We start from the raw sequence: 21,115 nt of genomic DNA on the forward strand, positions 1-21,115 counted from the left end.
AGTAATGATTAAGATTAGGGTGGTATTTGAATAAATAATGAAATTGAATAAATTATTGTTAGAGAAATAGGTAACATATTGTTGTCTAAGTTTAAGGTAAGACCAAAAATAATGAGTTAAATAAAAGGGTCCAAACAACTTTGATAGATAGATCTTTTTAAGACTCCTTCCATTTTAATAGTATTGATACTTTCATTTCATTGTATTTAGCTAGTAGTTATATGATTGTTGAGACAGGCTGTAACTTACTTCTATTATGAGAAAAGATTATTCTCTTTGTAACACACTGGTTTTCATCCATCAGCTCTGATGGCATTCACTGCCGTAGCAGCTTGTGTGTTAGTTCTCAGATATGTACCACCTGATGGAGTTTCCCTACCATCCTCCTCACATACTTGGATGATGAAGTAGAGATCAACCTGAAAATGTTCTTGAAGATGCTATAGAATCTTCTGATTCTCCTCTTCTTGGCGATGAAAGAGATCAAGGTACTAAAATTTGATCATTCACATATTTACCCTTTTCTATATGTTATTAAGATGATATTGTAATGTAGACTGTAGTTTGCTAAATCTTTACTGATTTTTCATTGAACAGAGGAAAGTATTTTGGAAAGAGAAGAAAAATTGAAAATTGCTTTCCTGGAGTATAGCTCTTGTGTGCATAGGTGTCTTAGGCCTAGCTTCAGGAGCTTCTGCTGAGCGTCTTCCAAGGTCGGTATCTTAGTCCTGTGTATCCATGCGTCTTGTTTGACTCTTTAATTGTTTCTAAACAATTAGATTTAGTTTTAGTTGAGGTGAATAGATTTTGTGAACTCTGTTGTTGAAAGATTTACATGTTCTTAATATTTGTATTGTTTATATCATCCAACGCCTTTTCTTCTTGACTAGGACAGTTTTCCTCGGTTCACTATGTGTGGTGTCAGTGCAGCCATATTACTTGGCAGTTTGATTACTCTTGGTTGCATCGATGAGGATGATGAGAGGCAAAACTTTAGACACCAAGGAGGTAGTAAGGGTCTCATGCCTTTTGTTTCCTATTCAGACAGAACAAAAAATGAGAAATCTAGTTGAATATAAGAGCTTCAAGCCATCATTGAGCTTTGGTTGGTGCTCCTGTTCTATCAACGGCGCTGCTTGCTTAACAGCTTCTATATTTGATTCGGTTACAGGGTTTTTTTTTTCTGCCCATTCGTCCCATATCTTCGTCTTCTCTGCATTCTGATCAAACACCTACTTGATCATCAACATTGGGTGAGTGAGTTTGATGGACCATCATGAACATGTATGAATCAATATTGGATATTTTAAAAAGTTGTTGGTACTTTGTAATGGCAGAGCTGGACATGGATCAGGGTCTTGAATGGATGCTTATTGGAAGCATGATCTATCTATTCTATGGACGGTCACACAGCGTACTGAACAATGCAGGCTACGTTCCAACGACTTGTACATGGGAAACAACAGATCTTCTTGTTTGAGATGGGTGATTTGACAGCAAAGCTGAAGGCGTTTGAGCTCGAGCTTTGTTGCAGCATTTAAAGAGATGGCACAAGAGTAAACACATGCCAATGTATACTATATACTATTAAAAGATAAGTACAAAATAGAAATATCCCTAACTTTTAACCTTCTTACAAGAAAATACCATTGAAGTGATTAATCTATACTATTAAAGGATAAGTACAAAATAGAAATATGCCTTAAACTTTTAACTTATTTACAAGAAAATACCATTGAATTGATTAATAAACTTACATTTAAGTAATCTGTGTCTTTTCCTTATTGATTAATGCATTCTCATAAATTGATAATTACCAAAATCAAAAGTCGTAATCTCCCTTTTGGACAAGAAAAACTCTCTAAAATCTAGATCACCAATAAATAATATTATTTGTATTGTTCCTAAATTCTAGATTATCAATTATAAATAAATAAAATTCTCTGTTTATCAAAAAAATATGTAATAATAGTTTAGTAAATTATAATTTTGTTGGTCCAAATTACTTCCTAAAATCCAGGTCACCAACAAATGATATTCTATAAATAATCAATCTGCCTTTAATTTAGCTTATACGATATTTATCAATATCATCATCCAACCTACTTGGCTACATAATCAGAAATAATAATATACCTTTTTTGAAAAAGTTAAATAATAATATGCCTTTTTCAGTTTCAAAAAATCTATAGTATCTGAAGTTTCTTGGTATTAAATATTTATCTCGACTATTTTCACATAAATATAAGCCTGATTAGTTATACATATAGGTTTTTTTTTGTTCAACTCATATAGGTTTGTTTTATGATACCAATGTATGTGGTAAAATTAACCGATCAAAACACAAAATATAATTACTCAATGTAAAAGTTATATGTTTATGTTTTAAAATAAATTTTACATATAAAAAAGTAAACAAATACTTGCGCGGTTATGCAGATCAAGCTCTAGTTGTTACTTATTCTATATGTAAATCTCTTATAGTGCCAATTTCATCTTGATTGTTTGTTCCTTTTACAATTAAAGCAACCTTAAAGAAAAGTCTACAAACATACATTAGCTTCTATAATCACTCGAATGCCGAAGCTAAGATCCAAACCAAAATGTTTTTCTAATCTAATGTTATAAGTTAAGACTCATCTTGACAATTCTATGAAGTTTGGATGAGATTCCCTCTCGTCAAAGATACTCTCGAAAATGGTTGTGATCAGAAAGAAACATGTTTTCATTGTGTAGTGTCCTAGGGTTGCACATTTGTCTAGAGATATCAAAGAACACTATTACACGGCTGTATCATATAAGTGACATCAAAGACATTATAGTGAGAGAAATATGTACATGGATGACTTAGCTTGAAAGCAAAGAACTCAATCTTACAACATTTCAGATATTCTTAGTTTTATACTCTCAATCTAGATCAGTTTCAACTTAAAAGTCATTACATTTGTAGTTCCCATGTTTTCAAAATGAATTTACACTTGTATCTCATGTTTAAAGTATAGTATGTTGCTATTGCGGATAAAATCAAACTAAAATATGGTTTTATCAGCATTGATATTTTCTTAAAACCAATAAACAAATACCACTAAATTTACATAATTTATTTTAGTATGTTACTCTATTTTGAAAAAATATAGACTATTAGACCATTTTGAGTGGATCACTCTATATTTTTTCTATTAGACCATCTCGAATGGATCACTATGAAAAAAAAAATTAGATATAGTGCCAACATTGATATCAAAGACTATTAAACACTATTCATTCATTTTAGTATGCTACTCTATTTGAAGAAGAAATATAGAGTAATCGATTCAATTAGCTTTAAAAAAACAATGTTACAACCTTCTTAAATATTTAAAATGTTTAGACCATTTCGAATGGATCACTATGAAGAAAAAAAATTAGATATGGTACCAACATTGATATCAAAGACTATTACACGATGATTCATTTTAGTATGTTACTCTATTTGAAGAAAAAAAATATAGAGTAATCCATTCACATAGCTTAAAAAAAAATGTTACAACCTTCTTGGATATTTCTAGTTTTTAGACCATTTCAAATGGATCATTTTATATTTTTCTTCAAGTAGACTTTTTATAACGGAGTTGGGTTCTACTTTAATGCTATTTTTGAGTGAGAAATAGAGTGATAAATAAAAAATAAAATAAAATACTCTATTTATGTAATAAACTCGTTTGTTACGCTACTATAAATTGAAAAATAGAGTACAATTAGAATATTTTTATTCCACAATCTATTTTAAAATTAAAAAATAAATTGACGTTGGATATGTGTTTTTTTTTGAGCAAGATGAGAACTTAACTTAAAAGTCATTACATTTCTAGTTCACGTGTTTTCAAATAATTTTTACACTTTTCATGTTTATACGATGTTGCAACAAATTATTTTTTTTTGTCAATGTTGCAACAAAGTTATACTATATTTTTTTGTTGCTATCATCTGGATAAATTCAAACTAAAAGTATACTCCCTCCGTTTCAAAATATAAGATGTGTTTGAAGAATTTTTTTGTTCCAATATATAAGATGTTTTCATATTTCTAGGTAACTTTAAATTTATCAAAAATTGTGTAGCTAATCAAATTTAATAGTTATGTTTTGTAGTTTATAATTTTAATAGAGTCAATTAGGTGAATATACATGAATTGAGTCAAAATTAGGTAACTACCCATAAGAAGATAAAATGGTAGTTTACTGTAGATTTTAATGCTTGAACTTCCAATTCCACCCCTACTCTCATCTCTATCACCATTCTCTTTCTTCTATCCCACCATTCTCTTTCTTCCGTCTCTTGAGCCTCTTTCTTCATCTTCGTTTCTTTTCATCCAATTTTTAATCTAATCTTTAGTCTTCAAATTCACGTGCATTCCAATTTATTTTGAATCTTAATTTGTTGTTGTAAGTACTATTACCGCTACAACTTCCTCTTCTTTCTCATTTCATCATCGCCATTATTTCCCAATCTATGGGTCTTTTCATTAGATTTCTGAAATTAAAATCAGTTGAACAGTTAGAGATACGGTTGATTACCAGGATCTCAATAACTCAAGAATATTGCTTGTTCTAAGTTTTAAGTTTAATTTAAAAGTTACACAAATTGTTAGTGGATAATTTGTCTATTATAAAGCTACACTTATCAAGATGGCTTATTGATGATATATGATTTATTAGACGGTACATTATTTGTAATTGATACATTGTTTGGTATAAAATAATGTATCAATTTACATAAAGAATTATCGGGTATCAAACCATTTAACAAACCATTTAACAAACAAAATTTATAAGCTAACAAATTATGTATCATCTAACAAGCCATAATGCATGTTTTATTAACAAATCATAATTATGTGCATGACGCAAAAATAGTCAGTAACATCCATAACATAATATTCACTCTTTGGTATTAACAATGTATCGACTAACGATAATACTTATCTTATAACAAATTATGTATCAGCTAACAAACTATGTACGTTACAAAAATATATCAGTTAACTAACTATGTATCATCTAAAAAACCATGTATCAACTAACAACAACTATTTTATAATATTTTATATGCATTTTGTCAATTAGTGGCAACATAAGTATAATATCTAACAAAAAATGTATCACATGTGGGCGATACAAAATCGATGATCACTAAAACATAAATAATATCGCGTAACTACACATGTTTTAGGCTAACAAAAAAGTTATCCAAATCGAGAACAAATTCATGATCTCAATCACCTCGTCTTAGACTTCAGCATATACAAGCTCATCCATTTTCTTTTTTCAGATGAAGAAACTTCAAGAGGATCATGTCTGAACTTATCTCGAAGGAGAAGAATCACAGATTGAAAAAAATGAATTCTGTGGTATCAATGGAATCAAAGATCTCACAGAGATTTTCGAAATTAATTAAATAAATTGTGGGAATTCGCAATATGTTGGATGTAGATTGCCTAAGCTTGATACAATAGTGAGATAATGAATTTTTGAAAAGAAAACAGAGCTCGTGATAGAGAAGAAGGAAAGAGAGAAAATGAGAGAGATCTAGGAGAAGAGATGAGAGAGAGTTAAGAGGGTAGGGACATTATTGGATTTTTCGAAAGTGAACAGTGCAATGAGCATTTTCCTAATTATGGTTTGTTTCATGTATATGGCACCTAATTTCTCATTTTAATAATACTTTTAAGATAATAAATAATTATTTTAATAAATGTGTTTTACCTAAAAAATCTTATATTTAGAAACAGAGGGAGTATGTGTTTATCAACATTCATATTCATATTTTCTTAAAGACCAATACACAAATACTACCAAATTTACAACATTTATTTTAAGAGAAATTCTTGGGTTCACCTCATAGGTGAACATATAGGTTCACCAACCAATGAGAATTAGTTATTTTATATACAAATTTTTTCAAAAAAAGAAACATAATATTTAGAATATATTTTTTAAAAATAAAAGGATAAAAATAAATAAAAAGAGTATTATCAATAAAACATGAATTTTTAACATTGTTAAAATCGTTGATACTAAATCATATACCCTAAATCCTAAACACTAAACCTTAAACCCTTGATTAAACCCCTAAACCCTTAGGTAAAATATAAAAAAATAAATAGAAAATAGTAGCAGCCATAAAAAAAAAGAATTCTTTAATGTTATTAAAACCGTTCGTACTAAAACCTAAATCATAAACTCTAAACCCTAAACTTTTGAGTAAATCCTAAACCCTTGGGTAAAGAGATATTCCAAGGCTTATGAGTCTATCCATGGGTTTAGAATTTACCCAATGGTTTAGGGTTTAGTGTTTACCTAATGGTTTAGGGTTTCATGTTTAGATTTTATGGTTTAAAGGTTTAGTGTTTAGTATGAATGGTTTTAACAATATTAAAAAAATGTTATTGCTATTACACTTTTTTATTTATTTTCTATCATTTATTTTTAAAAATAAATTCTAAATATTCTATTTCCTTTTTGAAAAAAAATGTATATAAAAAACCCAATTCTCATTGGTTGGTGAAACCTAAGAATTTCTCTTATTTTAATTAATTTTCTATTATTATAAAGAAAATTATTCCTTTTTTTTTTTCCTTAGAGTAAACAAGGACAAACCCTAAAACACCAACAACCGTTTAAGAAAAACCTATCATGATGACGCCCAAAGTGGAGATGATCGGTTCCAACAAAACGATACGCAACGACCCTATGCTTATCCTCGACCTGGTTATATTGGTCATGGAACGATTAAGCTTTGTTGATTTTCATAGAGCTAGATGCGTTTCTTCAGTATGGTATTCCGCTTCAAAATCATGCCGCATGAGACAAGCAAACCCATGGCTCATCCTCTTTCCTGCAGACGTACTTCACTTACCTCTGGAAAGCATCGACGATTCATGTAAGTTGTTCGATCCTATTGACCACAAAACATACACCGTAAGAGATCTCGGTTCTGATATCCTTAGGACTTCTTGTTTGGCAAGTTACAATAGCTGGTTCCTCATGTTAGACCGTAAAACCCGTTTTTATCTTTTGAATATGCTCACTCGAGAGAGGATTCATCTCCCGTTTCTTGATTCAATGGAATCAACCGACGGATCAAAGTTGAAATTCAAGAGAAATTTTGACTCTAGTTTCACGGTTACAACATTCCGTTACAATAACGTACCATTATTATCAACGTGCTTTGGAATAGACGCTGCCGTTTTGTGGGTAGATGAAAGAAACAAAGATTATCTAGTTGTGTGGGCTTTTGATCGCACTCTTGCATATCACAAGAAAGGAGACGATAGCTGGAGGGTGTTTCGGTCATCAACGAATCAAAGCTGCGTCGATATGGTTTTTAAAGAAAGCAAGCTTTACGTGCTTGTTGAAGACGGAAGCATCACTACTTTTGATTTCTCTTGCGGTGATTCTCCTATGGAATTTGCAAGTTTCACCACGTCACCCGAGTGTTGTGACTTCGAACATCTTGCTGTGACTTTGTCTGGACAAGTTTTGGCTATTTCAAGTGAGGAGAGACACTCATATGACATGTACAAGATGGATCCTAAATCATCAAAATGGAGTATAATCAAGTCTCTAGGGGACGAAGCATTGCTTTTGGATCAACGAATAACGGTTCCAGCCAAAGATGGAGTTTTGAAAAATTGCTTATATTGTAGTTATAATGATCAGTTTCGTAGAGACGATGACTATAACCTACGGGAGGATGATAACGGCATTTGCGTCGTCAATATTCAGAACAATAATGAAGTTCAATTTTTCAACCATCTTACTGCTTCGTCGCCACTACCTTTCAAGGATGCTCGTTGGTTTATTCCCACTTTTGGTGGAAAATGATTACTTTAAATTTATTTACTTATCTTTTTGGTAAGGCTGAATGATTGATCTTGGTAAGGCTGAATGATTTTTTTTTCCTTTCTATAAATTTATGGAACAAGAGTTTTGGTGATTTTAATCTATAGTTGTATGCGTTTCAAATCCAAAGTGTTTAACTAGAAATCATACTCAAAGATCTATTATAGTTTTAGAATATCTCAGAACACTAGAGAAATATGTTCATGGAGGACTTAACTAGAAAGCAAAGAATCCAATCTTAAAACCTTTGTAGATATCCTTAGCTCTTAATCTCAATCTAGATCAGTAGATAATGTTTGCACTTTTCTTTTCAGGTTTAAGATATAGTATGTTGCAACAAAATTATATAACAAAATTTTATGAACATTGATATTTTGTTAAGAACAATACACAAATACTACTAAATTTACATAATTTGCTTTATTTATTGAAGTTTTTTCTTTTGATAAAAAATATCATTTGTTGGAGTTGGTTAATGTTTATGTCAAGTTTGGTGCCAATCATCTTTCAGACTATTGGTACCGTGCCTAATATTTGTTGGTGCCTATGTTAAACCAGTTTAGCTCATAAATGACGATGAAAAATTAGAGTATGAATTTTGATTCATACGTCTATGTGATATTTAAATTGTTTAATCATTTTGTAACATTTTGATTTCCCCTAGTATTGTTTTTGGAACTTGTAAACTTTTCTGACAATTGTTAAATATACGGGTGATAACAGAAAGAAACAATAAATAGAAACCCCTATTTGTTATTCAACAAACTAGTTCTCCATTAAACCATACAACACTCTCTCTCTTCTTCTTGTCTAGATTCCGAGAAAATTTACAGAGAGAAACAAAATGGCGTTGAAGAAGCTATTGATGATCTCCTTCTCTCTAACTTCTCTCCTCTTCTCACTCTTTTACATCATCCCCACGACCACCACTCTCTTCGCTTCTTCAAAGATCCCCACTACATCCCTTGAATCCAACCAAGACTTCAACTCTACGCTCCCCTGTTTCGCCTACCTAATCTCTGCCTCAAAAGGGGACGTTGATAAGCTCAAACGCCTCCTCAGATCTCTCTACCACCGTAGAAACCACTACTTGATCCACCTAGACCTCGAGGCCCCTGAGGAGGAGCATTTGGAGATGGCCAGGTTCGTGGCCGGAGAGCCTCTCTTTCAGCCCGAGGGTAATGTAATGATCGTAGGTAAACCGAATCTTGTTACTTACAGAGGACCAACGATGCTGGCGACGACGCTTCACGCAATGGCTTTGCTCTTGAGATGTTGTCGGTGGGACTGGTTCATTAATCTAAGTGCTTCTGATTATCCTCTAGTCACACAAGACGGTACGGTGAGTGTACCCTTTTATTTAATTTTGACTAACCAAATATATTTACGATCTATCCAATGTTTTCATCATTTCTTGCTTTTAAAATGATCAAGATTTGGATCTAGATTTGTATGATGTACAGATTAACCGGTTAAGATGGATGTATACCTTTGGTTATCTATTTTCATCTTAGTTTGGATTTGGACTTATGATAAGAATGCAATGGTTAGGATCGGTTTGTGTGGCTTAGGATTGGTTTAGACATTGATTCTCAACTCAAGTTATTATTAGGCTGATAATGGTGTGTCTATTTATGGGAGAGTTATGCAATTGTTGTGTAATTTATTAATTTGTTAATTAAATGCAGATCTGATCTATGCTTTCTCTGAGTTGCCTAGAGATCTCAACTTCATTCAGCACACAAGCCGGTTGGGATGGAAAATGTTAGTTGTACTCATTTTCTTTTCTACCTTTTCATTGAGATTAAGACTATACTATCGAAGAGAAAAAAAACAGAAAAATAATGAACATGCTTATAAATATAAATTTGAACTATATGAAAGCAGTATTATTGATTTTGCAAGAAAAAATGATTAATATTAGTAATACAATGAAATGTGTAGGAACAAAAGAGGGAAACCAATAATAATAGATCCAGGGCTTTATAGCCTCAACAAGTCAGAGATTTGGTGGGTTATCAAACAACGAAGCCTCCCTACCTCTTTCAAGCTCTTCACAGGTCTCCTCTCCTCTTTCAACTTTTATTCATTATATTAATTTAAAGACCAAAAAAGTATATGATGTTTAGAAATTTAATCTGAAAATGATTAGAAGAGTGTTGCGTCCAAGGATTGATTTTAATTGAGACATAAAACCTAATTTTTTTTTTGTTAAAAAGGATAAAAATGTAGAAATTTTCTTTTTGGTGAAATGTATTTTCATTTAGTAAAGAATGTAGAAATGATACAATATAGCATGTGAAATATTTCAGGTTCAGCTTGGACATTCCTATCAAGACCGTTTTCAGAATATTGCATAATAGGTTATGACAACTTACCAAGAACTCTCCTACTCTACTACACCAACTTCGTTTCATCTCCCGAAGGCTATTTTCAGACCCTCATATGCAACTCGGATGAGTTCAGGAACACAACCGTGAACCACGACCTTCACTACATAGCGTGGGACAATCCTCCAAAACAGCATCCTAAGACACTAGGGACAAGGGATTACAGAAAGATGGTAATGAGTAACAGGCCGTTTGCAAGGAAGTTCAAGGGCAATGACCCGGTTCTCAATAGGATAGACCGAGAGCTTCTGAGAAACAAACGGAACCGTGTGTCAAAACCCGAACTTGGTCCTGGTTCGGGGGCTAGGAGGTTGAAAAGTTTGCTTTTGAGGCTTATGTTGAGAAGAAACTTTGTCAAGAGACAATGTAGATAGGAAATGTGAGCTATGCTACTCTATATGGAGATACCTTTGACCTTATTCTTTCTTGGTTTGTTTCGGTGTTTAGTCTTTAGTGATTCCTAAAAATAATAATGAAAATTTTAGATATACTGTTGGGGTGGATTTGGTTTTGGATTTCCAAACCATTATACTATATAGAATTTTGGATGGACGAGGTTGTGATACTCCATATTATAAGCGTTTGACCAATCTTTGATCTTTGTGAAAGCATATATTTCAGCAATAGCTGTTGATAATTGTGTCTTTGGGAGTGAGTAGATTTAAGTTTTTTTTTTGGTGTTTTCACTAGGAGTACTTAATTTCTTGATTTTCTACAAGACATTAATGTTTGAAACTAGAGGTGTTCAATATAGGAAAAGGCAAGTGAAAGAGGTCAAACTAAACCAAACAAGACTGATCTTCTAATCAAAATGAAATACCTGTTGAAATGAGTAATTTTATAGGTATCCGAGAAACTAAACAAAGTCCAGACATGAGGTAAGGAACTAAGGATCATTGAGATAGATTGTAATGCTATGGTTCACGGTCATAATCCGGCGGCGAGACCGGTCGACCAGCTCTCTACATCAGCTTTTTGGTAGGCAACTTGTAAGGGCAATATTTATCTTTATTATTCTACGGTTTAAGTTTTCCTTTTTGCTAGAGCTACGCTCCTGCGATGCAGCAACGGTCATACACACTAACTTCTTCACCTAAACCACGACGGATCAGATTTTTGTGAGCTTTATACGAATGTCTTTTAATGTTCTAATTAAATATTTGGCCCACAAAGCACTAACGGTCAAATTTCCATCTATTGGTGTGATGAGATCTTAATGTTCACTCACGGACCTACCACCACAAACTTATGTTTAAAAACAATGAAGGTATATAAAAATAATAATAATTAAATATTCAGAGGATTACATGACAAGAAATAGATAAACAACAAAAAAAAACAAGATGAATACCGGACCACGCTTTGTCTGAATCACAGGATCTGATCAGACATTGAAGGAAGTCGTCGGAAAAAGTTGGCCGGAACTGAAGGCATATCGTCCCTGAACCTTGGGTGTCGAATGTAGTAAAAACCAAACCCCAAAACGAAGATCTTGAAGGGCACAATGTAGAACAAGAACGACGCGAAAAGACAGAACACCACAAATATACATGTGGCGCGTGGGTCCTTCCAGTTGAAAAGCGCCTCAATACGCTCTCCTTGAGCCGCCACATCACCTAGTAAAGTCTGTGCTCGACCGGCTAATGCCCTTAACCGGTCATACCTTATGCGAACAACCTCAGGTGGCCTGGTCGCCGGGAAACCGTCAAACTCCTCGTCTAGCTCGTCGGGTGCAACAGAGTCAACGCAAGAGAGACGAGTGTCAACACTACTGACTTTGAATCTGCCACGGCAACGGAACCTCAAGGCAAGGATCAAGAACGCGTACATGAAAACAGTTGGTAGAACTAAATGCGGACACAAGACGATGGCCACGAGAAGCAAGTGAACTAGCACGGTGGTTGGTGGGTGGACCCAAGTTCGGATCCCGTGAACCCAACGGGCTATAGTTGCGGCACGTGACAAGAACGTGATGACACGGAACCAATTCGCTTTGCTTCTCCTCATGCTCCACACATGATTGTCCGTGTCAAGCATGTACTGAACCACCTCTTGACCCAAAGGCGGTTCAGATCGGGCCAGCCTGGCAGTTACAATACGCATAGCCGTGTGACGTAGAATGTCTTGTTGAGCCGGGCCGAGGGGGCGGACATAGTGCATCCTAGGTAGCATTGGCGTGACATAAGCTTGAATAATGCTTAGCCAAGAGGGACAAGAAAACCGAACCGCAATTTCTATTTCTCCCATCTTCTTGGCTCCGCTCGGTAGTACTACGGTTAAGGTGTAGGAGTTTAGGTAGACGCGGTTCATGTCAAGAGTAGAGAGACGTATCCGGATTTTCCCAACCCTTAAGTCTCTCCCTTGTTTCCCAGCTTCGTCGCGTTTGTATCGTCCGTTGTCGAAAACTCCAATGGTTAGGACCGTGCACGGATCATAAACATCCCAAGTATACTGCTCGTTCCACCGCGGATTAAACCGGTCGAGGATGGTACGAGTCCGAACCCATTTGGGACCATACTTTGCAACCACATAGGCATCAGTAGTACCGCGCGTACCGTCTCTTGTTTTCACCGGAAGTAAATTAGTAGCTCCACGGACACCCACTTCCAACAAACCAATAGGTGGCTTCGCTAGCTGTTTAGCGGAAGGTCTAACATCACTCGTCACATGAGCTGCTTCATCCAACACATGATATCCACCTTCAAGGCAAACCTTCACATGTATCCTCCTGAGTATGGTTTATTCTCGTCTCCGGCGAGATTAAACCACCTCGATTTCGGTTCGGTCCGGTCATCATTTCTCCTCTCGACGCTCCCCATGTGAATCTTGGTCTGACCAATTGACTGACCATTCGTTATATCTTCCACAGTCACTATCAAGAACGGCTCGAACGGCTCAGAAGCTACGAAAACTAGATCCTCATTCCAAGTCGGGTTACCTGATCCAGACGAGGAAGCTGACGGTCCGATCGAAGTCCTAGCCGTTTTGAAGACTTGAGGTCCAAGCTGAGCTTTCACATACAACTCAGTGGTGGGGTTCTTCGCTTTAGGTTCGGGATCCGAACCTAGCTGCAAGTCTTGGGTTTGTATAACCGTTAGCCTTAAATACCAAAGCTTCGGAGATAAGTAAACCTTGGACCGGGTCTCCGGTATCAACCCGCCGGAGTCCGACTGCCAAGCCTCTTGAAACGCTTCATCAGCTTGAGTCCCGAGCCAAACAGCGAGCATGACGTCATTCCCAGGAGACTTCTCAGACTCCAAAGTGTACCATTGAGGAGCCAAAGGACTATCCGGAGGCACTCTCTTGGGAACCTCTTGAAGGTCAAACGACACCGTTCCAAGACAACTCTCCGTTGTTGTAACCGTTTTGTCTTCCTTCTCGACTTTCTCTTCCGACCAAACCGAAACTTCCAAGGAGCTCGAGTTTAAGCTCTCTTTCTCGAAGGCAAACACTTGGTCCCAGTCTTTACCGGTTTGGCATCTGGTTTTCACACCGGTTGTACCGATCACGAGCTTGGCGTAGATCGGATTGCTCCCGTCGTTGCTCGCTCGCTTCGCCTTGGCTACGCGGATGTATAGAAACGGCATTCGATCGACGAGATCGTAACCGCCACCACGGTTCTGATCTCTGGTTAGAGAAGGGAGATCAAGATCCGCTCCGATTAAGTCTTGCCGGTTTAGATTCTCCGGTTTAATTTCTATCTCTTTTTGCTTCACCGTCTCTGTCTTCTGCGGTACAGCCGGAGGAGGAGGAGCTGCTGCGGCGGCTTCCGGAGGCTTTTTGTCAGCTTCTTTAGCCGGCGGAGCTACTGCATCGGGTTTCTTCTCCTCCGGTTTAGCTTCCTCCTTCGGTTTATCCCCCGGTTTAGCCTCCGGTTTAGCTTCTTCCTTCGGTTTCTCCTCTGTTTTCGCCGCCTCTGCTTCTTTCTTCCCCTCCTCTGTTTTCTCCTTCTCCTTCTCCCCCGCCTTCTCTTCCGCCGCCGGAGCAGCCTGACCCTCCGCCGCAGGCTTCTCCTCCGTCGCCGCCGCCGCCGCCGGTATACTCTCGTCAACATAATAAGCCTTTAAACCGATCTCGCCTTTGATCTGAGAGAAGACGCTCCTCTTCTCGAGCGGGTAATAAACAAGCGTCTCGGATCCCGCCGCCGCGAACGCGTTTCCGGCGATCTTAACCTTCCCGAGAAACGTGCTCCGCTTCCCCGTCTTCTTGTCGTTGCACAGATTGATCTCGAGAATCTCCTCCCCCATGGTCGCCACGTCGTGCACGAAGAACTCGAGCTTCTCGTCCCACTGAGGATTCAGATCTCGGAACTTCGTCTTCGTCCGCCGCCGCTGGCCGTCGAAGTCGACGATCGCGTAGGCGCTCGCCGTTCCTTGGCCGTCCTTCGGCATTAGGTTCCTCGCGTTGCAGATCTCTACGATCAGCTTCCTTAGGACAGTGTCCGCCATTGTGTCTTTCTTGCAGCAATCTGGAACTGATCGGTTTTGTTTCTTCAGTTTCTTTTTAAGAGAGAAACAAAATTTGAAATGTTTTTTTTCTAGAGAGAGAGAGAACTGATTGTGTGTTTTTTTTGAAGTACTGTTTGTGTTCGAAGCTCGAGAGTGAAGGGTTTAAAAAGGCTTTAGAGGTAAAGTTACTACACGTCAGCATTGACACGTAAGATAGTACGCCACGTGATTTAACATAAGAGGACGAATCAAATTGTTATTTGTTTTTAAATTAAAAAAAGTTTAGTGCAGGTAATCTGAGCACCGTGCTTGATGCTGGTAAGTGGAATCTCACGTTCATTGATGAAAAAAGAAAATAAATACTGATTTTATTTTATAAAAGTCATGTGTTTTTATTTGTTGTAGTAATAAATAACGGTTTCTACAATTTTGAAAATAGGAGTTAGGTGATGTGGTTTGTGCATTTTTCAACTAAATAGCTCCCCCTTTGAAAAATACGAACGAAATGACAAATGACGCATTGATAACGTTAAAAGATAATTAATGAACTGATATTTGCTTAAATCTAACGACTTACAACATGCAGAGACTTCCCGTTAGAACATGAACGAAATGACAAATTGTTTTGTTATCAAACCGTGTTTACAGCGTTACAAACTTATAACGTTCAAATTTAGTTAATGAACTGATATTGCTTAACTCTCTAACATTATGCATTAATTAATGTAATCTCTTTTTATTTTTCTAAAATAATTAATGTAATCTCACCAAATTAAATTAGATTTAACATTATATTAAAACCAGTTTCATGGGAAAATCAGAATCTTGGTTTAGGATTCAAGCTTCAAATGGTTGCTATATGTCCCCCGCCCTCTACGTGATTCAATCAATATAATAAGCAAAGCCTTGCTTTTTGTTTTTCAAATATTTAAATAATTAGAGATCTTTATTGACATTTATGAATTATAAATCTGTATAATGAAATTTGATTTACAGTAAATTCATGTTCCTTACGTGAAGTATAAAAAATAACGAAAATGCTTCTTGATTATGTGAACATGGAATATATGCTTGCATGGCCGGTAAGATAACATTCATGCAACTGGAAACTAAAGAAGAATCTTCCATAAATACAAATTGCATTGAAAAAAATGCATAGAACTTGCACTTATACTTATACTTGTACGTTCTTGAACTATTATAAATTACATGGTTTTTTCTCCCTTCACACAAGATGTGTCTGTGTACTTGTGTATATCACTGGGCACTGAATTATAAATAAAATAGTACAAATAAATCAGAAGCCGTTAGTTCTTGTTCCAAAATACGCGCACGTGCAAGACATATTTACAAATCTTTCATGTCTATAAGTAGTAGTACTGTTTTATTATAATTTTCAGTGAAGTTTTTGGAATTTACTTAGGTCATTACGAATCTTGTCAGAATACTTTCCCTCTGAATCGTACGTGGATTCCGAACATCTAATCAAAATATAGTACTTTGTGAAATTTTGGACCAAGATTTTTGTGACGTTTATGTAATGTAGCATACTTATAATCTTTTTTTATGTTGACAAAAAAAATATAGTCTATTTTCATACATGCATAATACATGACACAAATTTGGGTCTGAATATAATTAAGAATTCGACGTCTCACTTTCTTTAGGTGGGAGTAAATTGCGTTTGTCTGAATCATTTCCCTTTTATATTTCAAAGATTTGAAATATATCTATAATCAACAGTCAACACTAATTAATCTCACCTTTATAGGAAGCTTTCATTTGAAGCAAATAACTTTAGAAAATGGGGTTGCTGTTAAAATTAAAATTGAACATATATGTTCGGAACAAGAACATCAGAGAATCTTGATGATTTGGCATAAAGATGAAATTACCTATTCTTTTTTCGTTAACTTTACTAATTATTAATTATTGATGATAGTACCAATACCAGCATAAAAAATTGTATGACACAGTACTTTTTATCAATTATTAAAATATGAAATATTTCAACTTGCTTTGCTTTTAGTTTGCTTACTTGCTGCTCTCTGCAAAAATGAACGTTGCTTTGTTTTCGTGTTTCTTGCAGCAATAAAAACATACTTGATATTTTAAATGACATATATTTACCCTGTCCTATAACTTTCTTCGTGAATTTGTTTTTGAAGTATAGAATTTATATAATACTGTTGTCCACCTTAGGTCTCTGTCTGATATGTTTTTCCCCAACGGTATTTATTTTTTGTAAAAAACTAATTTTATTTTTGTTTGTTTTCGTATGGGCCTTTCACGAGAAGTGAGTTTTGAATTTCGGTAGACTTTTAAGTTACTTAAATTCAACGTTTCTTTTGATCCAAAAAAATGCTGAACTCTTTGGATCAATGGGCTCGGGTCGCAACGGGAGAAAGATTTTAGCTAGGCCAAGCCCTTTTTATCAAACGAGCGGGCTTCAGATCAGCAATGTTTATACCCACATGCCAGCCATCGCCATACAGAAGAAATAAAAGTCTGAATGAGTAAGCCGTAAACTTGAGCAACAATACACATACACAAATGAAATTATTTTAGAATTAACCTTTTATTTTTATTTTATATCATATGTTGAAAGCATCATAAAATGATATCACCAACCTCAAGGTTGTTTTTTTCAAGTATTATATACATATATTTTCATAGCTATTTTGTCATTTATTTTAAAAGTTACTTACCTGTCTTTTGAGGAAACTAAAGAAAGTAAGAATGAGTCATTGCATTAAACTAACGCCATATTGGTCTATAAATAATTGGACAGTGGATTATTTATCTATATGAATTATTTATAAAATTTAAAGCTACCAATTTTAATTATTATTTAAAATTTGGGGAAACCCCTAAAAATATTTTTTATATTTCGTATTATAAATAATTTTAAATGTTGATTATTTAATATACATATCAACTTATTTTTAAAAATATTATTAATACACCTAGCTTTCCTAAATTTTAAACAATTACATGTGAATTTTGAAAATAATTTAAATATTCAATCTCTGCCCCCCCCCCCCCTTTTTGTTATATGAATTATTTATAAAATTTAAAGCTACCAATTTTAATTATTATTTAAAATTTGGGGAAACCCCTAAAAATATTTTTTATATTTCGTATTATAAATAATTTTAAATGTTGATTATTTAATATACATATCAACTTATTTTTAAAAATATTATTAATACACCTAGCTTTCCTAAATTTTAAACAATTACATGTGAATTTTGAAAATAATTTAAATATTCAATCTCTGCCCCCCCCCCCCCCCCCCCCCTTTTTTTGTTATATCAAACATAGCTACTAACTTAAAAATACATATTTCATTTCTTAATTTTTATATCTTCACAATTGAAGTATCTAAATACACTATGGATATTGAACAATATATAGCAGCAACTGAACTAACTATATATTGCATTAAAGAAAACAAAAACTCAGCTTACTGTTTCCGAAATTTATAGTTTATCACTTAAATATTTACATTGAATATAAACGACAATAATTTGACTTAGGTTACTCTACTAGAAACATACATCTTACCGACTATATAATATAAAAGGTCTACTGGTATCTAATTTTGTGTATAAATATTATTGTCGACTAAGCTACATCAATTTTCAGCCCATAGTGTTTGTTAAATATTCCACAAGGCAACGGAATGTTTCCCTTAGCGTTTATACATTTACATCTCTTATTTAAAATCATTTATTTTACACGTATGGCATGTCAGATATCGACGGTCAATTTTTGGGTATATATAGGAACTAAGGTTTGATCTCAAAGATATCATAATACATATTTTTACAGAACAAGATGAAGATTGCAAACTTTTCCATTCTACTTTTAGCTTTCTTTATTTTTCCTATCACGTTTGCTCAACTACGAGTAGGGTTTTATGACAACTCATGCCCTAATGCAGAAACTATAGTTCAAAATCTTGTGAGCGATGAGTTCGAAAGTGACCCCACGATCACGGCCGCTTTGCTTCGCATGCATTTTCACGATTGCTTTGTTGGGGTATGAGTCTCATCAAATATTTATTTCTAATTGCAACACAAGGGACACAAAAAAGATATGTAGACTAACACATTTTCCCCGTTGTGGTAGGTTTCTACTTAACATGGAATTTAAATATTCTTAAGCACATACACAAAATCGATACAACCATCGTAAATTTTGACTGATTTGACTAGTTATGTTTATAACATATTAATTGTATGTCATGTCCTAGGGTTGCGACGGTTCTATCCTCTTAAACTCAACAGATTCAGAAAGATTCGTCGGTCCAAACTTGAGCGTGAGAGGGTTTGAGCTGATCGACGAGATCAAGGCCGAGCTTGAGGCTCAGTGTCCCTCCAACGTCTCATGTGCCGACATAATGGCTCTTGCCACCCGTGACTCTGTGGCCTTAGCTGGAGGTCCGAGCTACAACATTCCCACTGGGCGACGTGATGGGTTGAGAACAAATGCGAACGGCGTGTTCAACCTTATCGGACCAACCGCCTCCGTGGCTGCGTTTCTCAGCTTCTTTGGGGACAAAGATATGAACACGTTGGATGCGGTGGCTCTTTTGGGTGCACACACGGTTGGAGTGGGATCTTGTGATCTATTCCAGGACCGCCTTGTGAATTTTAATGGAACCGGACTGCCTGATCCGTCCATGGACTCCGATTTGGTTGCAAAGTAAGTTAGACCGGATATTTATATATATGATTAAATATTTTTGTTTTATTTAAGTCAAAATAGGTCCATGCATTATCACCTTATCGACCATAAACAGCAATAACGTAAATTCACTTAATAATAACTTCTTAATACGTACAGTTTAACCACCATATGTGAGGCTTCAGAGAACCCATCAACAGGACTTGACCGGTCAACGCCATTGACTTTCGATAATGCATTCTTCGGACAAATCCGAGTAAGGAGAGGAGTTTTGCAACTTGACCAGCGCCTCGCAACCGATGAAGCCACTTCTAGTGTGGTGGCTCAATACGCAGCAGACAACGACTTATTCAAACGCCAGTTTGCGATCGCGATGGTGAAAATGGGAGCCGTTGATGTCTTTACAGGCGAAGACGGTGAGATCAGAACGAATTGTTGGGCGTTCAATAACAACTAACTTGACTTGTGTGTGTTTAATACTCTGAATCTTGATTGTTTGTTTGGTATTTATTTTATGGCCATGTTATTTTGGTTTTAATCTGGGTGAATTGTGAAGCATTTGAGTTGCTATATTTTTTTTTGAATAAAATATTTTCTATTTATTTATGTGATTAATGTATATCGATCAAATATTTATTTAAATATGGACTTCATTAGATAGAAAATGTATTTACTAAATAAATTCATCCAGTGATCTATACTGGAAACACATTCATACTTTTTACATTTTAATTTGGTCTAAAAATTTTGTATACTAACCACATTATCGTGCTTTGGTGGTCAAAACTAGAAGAAAAGTCATCATGTTGGTCTAGACCAGAAATCGATTTTCTTTTAGTGTGAAATTATCAATCTCACGTGTGACTATCGTCAATTAAAATGGGCGAAATTGGCGGTCTTCCGGAATACCTTCGAGGGCGTGTCATTAGGCGCTAATCATGTTCCCTATGGTATCTGGATCTTCTAAGATCGATAAAGAAAAAAAAAACTGTTCAAATGTTAGCGTTGTAGCTTGCATACGAATTATGGGCCAATTAAATGATATAGCGCTGCCCCCGAACTTCTTAATTTACGTTACACAAACTTTAGTGGGCCTCGTTACTCTGTTTTTTCTAGGCCTGGGCATTCGGGGTCCCAATCGGGTTTCGGTTTTATCCAATCGGGTTTCGGTTTTTCGGGTTTATCAAAATCAGCCCCATTCGGATTATATGAAAGTTCGGTTCGGGACCGGTTCGGGTTCTATCGGGTTTGGGTCGGGGTTAGTAAATCTTCAAAGAACCGGTACAACCCAATATACTTTCGGGTTCGGGTCCCAATCGGTTTTTCGGTTTAAAAGTACCTGATTTTTACCTATTTTATAACCAAAACATGAGTAAAATCGGTTCTTCAGTTTTAAAATACCTGATTTGTACCTATTTTGTAACCAAAACTTAAGTAAAATCGATTCAAAAATAAGGAACATCAACCGTGATCATTCAAAATCAAACAAAAAATACACATATTTACTAATAAAAAGAAAACCAAATAAATAAAAGTATAAAACGAAAACCAAGTTCTCATGAAATGAGAAACATTGTTGAACGAAAACAAAATCAAAATCTAAATACTTCAAGATTCAACGGCCATCTTTAACCATCAACCTTCATGTAATAGAACCACCAACCTTCATGTAATAGATAAGTATTTTAGATGTTCAATATTTC

At 35.2% G+C, this 21,115-nt stretch overlaps 3 protein-coding genes and 1 pseudogene across 4 annotated transcripts; 3 read left to right on the plus strand and 1 right to left on the minus strand.

Annotated features, from left to right (window-relative positions):
- The first annotated feature begins 5,112 nt into the window (after positions 1 to 5,112).
- LOC106433091 (F-box protein KIB4) lies at positions 5,113 to 7,864 on the plus strand. The gene has a single exon (XM_013873937.3). It carries the CDS (start codon positions 6,674 to 6,676, stop codon positions 7,862 to 7,864), a length of 1,191 nt encoding a protein of 396 aa, XP_013729391.2. The 5' UTR covers positions 5,113 to 6,673.
- Positions 7,865 to 8,697: 833 nt separating this feature from the next.
- LOC125599509 (beta-glucuronosyltransferase GlcAT14A-like) lies at positions 8,698 to 10,864 on the plus strand. 2 transcript variants are annotated; one of them, XM_048772792.1, is made up of 4 exons: positions 8,698 to 9,219; positions 9,571 to 9,646; positions 9,827 to 9,942; positions 10,195 to 10,864. In XM_048772792.1, the coding sequence occupies exons 1-4, from the start codon at positions 8,727 to 8,729 to the stop codon at positions 10,644 to 10,646; spliced, it is 1,137 nt and encodes a 378-aa protein (XP_048628749.1). In that variant the 5' UTR covers positions 8,698 to 8,726; the 3' UTR covers positions 10,647 to 10,864. The 2 variants fall into 2 exon arrangements, with proteins under 2 accessions (XP_048628749.1, XP_048628750.1); XM_048772793.1 differs by lacking the exon at positions 9,827 to 9,942 and having other exon boundaries at positions 10,195 to 10,252.
- Positions 10,865 to 11,624: 760 nt separating this feature from the next.
- Positions 11,625 to 15,232, minus strand: LOC125599507 (annotated as a pseudogene).
- Positions 15,233 to 18,056: 2,824 nt separating this feature from the next.
- On the plus strand, positions 18,057 to 20,213 carry LOC106449199 (peroxidase 57-like). Its single transcript, XM_013890993.2, has 3 exons — positions 18,057 to 18,764; positions 18,979 to 19,430; positions 19,572 to 20,213. Exons 1-3 carry the CDS (start codon positions 18,561 to 18,563, stop codon positions 19,867 to 19,869), a joined length of 954 nt encoding a protein of 317 aa, XP_013746447.2. The 5' UTR covers positions 18,057 to 18,560; the 3' UTR covers positions 19,870 to 20,213.
- The last annotated feature ends 902 nt before the right edge of the window (positions 20,214 to 21,115 follow it).

Source organism: Brassica napus, unplaced genomic scaffold (genome assembly GCF_020379485.1).
Source record: "Brassica napus cultivar Da-Ae unplaced genomic scaffold, Da-Ae ScsIHWf_1874;HRSCAF=2515, whole genome shotgun sequence".
NCBI lineage: Eukaryota > Viridiplantae > Streptophyta > Magnoliopsida > Brassicales > Brassicaceae > Brassica > Brassica napus.

What these genes read in the sequence shown, in the direction of transcription:
- LOC106433091 (XM_013873937.3), top strand. Translation starts at nt 6,674, where the DNA reads ATGATGACGCCCAAAGTGGAGATGATCGGTTCCAACAAAACGATACGC.
- LOC125599509 (XM_048772792.1), top strand. Translation starts at nt 8,727, where the DNA reads ATGGCGTTGAAGAAGCTATTGATGATCTCCTTCTCTCTAACTTCTCTC. An exon ending in TCCTCTAGTCACACAAGACG is followed by an intron (nt 9,220 to 9,570) that starts GTACGGTGAGTG and finishes AATTAAATGCAG; the next exon opens with ATCTGATCTATGCTTTCTCT. An exon ending in CTCTTTCAAGCTCTTCACAG is followed by an intron (nt 9,943 to 10,194) that starts GTCTCCTCTCCT and finishes GAAATATTTCAG; the next exon opens with GTTCAGCTTGGACATTCCTA.
- LOC106449199 (XM_013890993.2), top strand. Translation starts at nt 18,561, where the DNA reads ATGAAGATTGCAAACTTTTCCATTCTACTTTTAGCTTTCTTTATTTTT. An exon ending in TTCACGATTGCTTTGTTGGG is followed by an intron (nt 18,765 to 18,978) that starts GTATGAGTCTCA and finishes GTCATGTCCTAG; the next exon opens with GGTTGCGACGGTTCTATCCT. An exon ending in GACTCCGATTTGGTTGCAAA is followed by an intron (nt 19,431 to 19,571) that starts GTAAGTTAGACC and finishes TAATACGTACAG; the next exon opens with TTTAACCACCATATGTGAGG.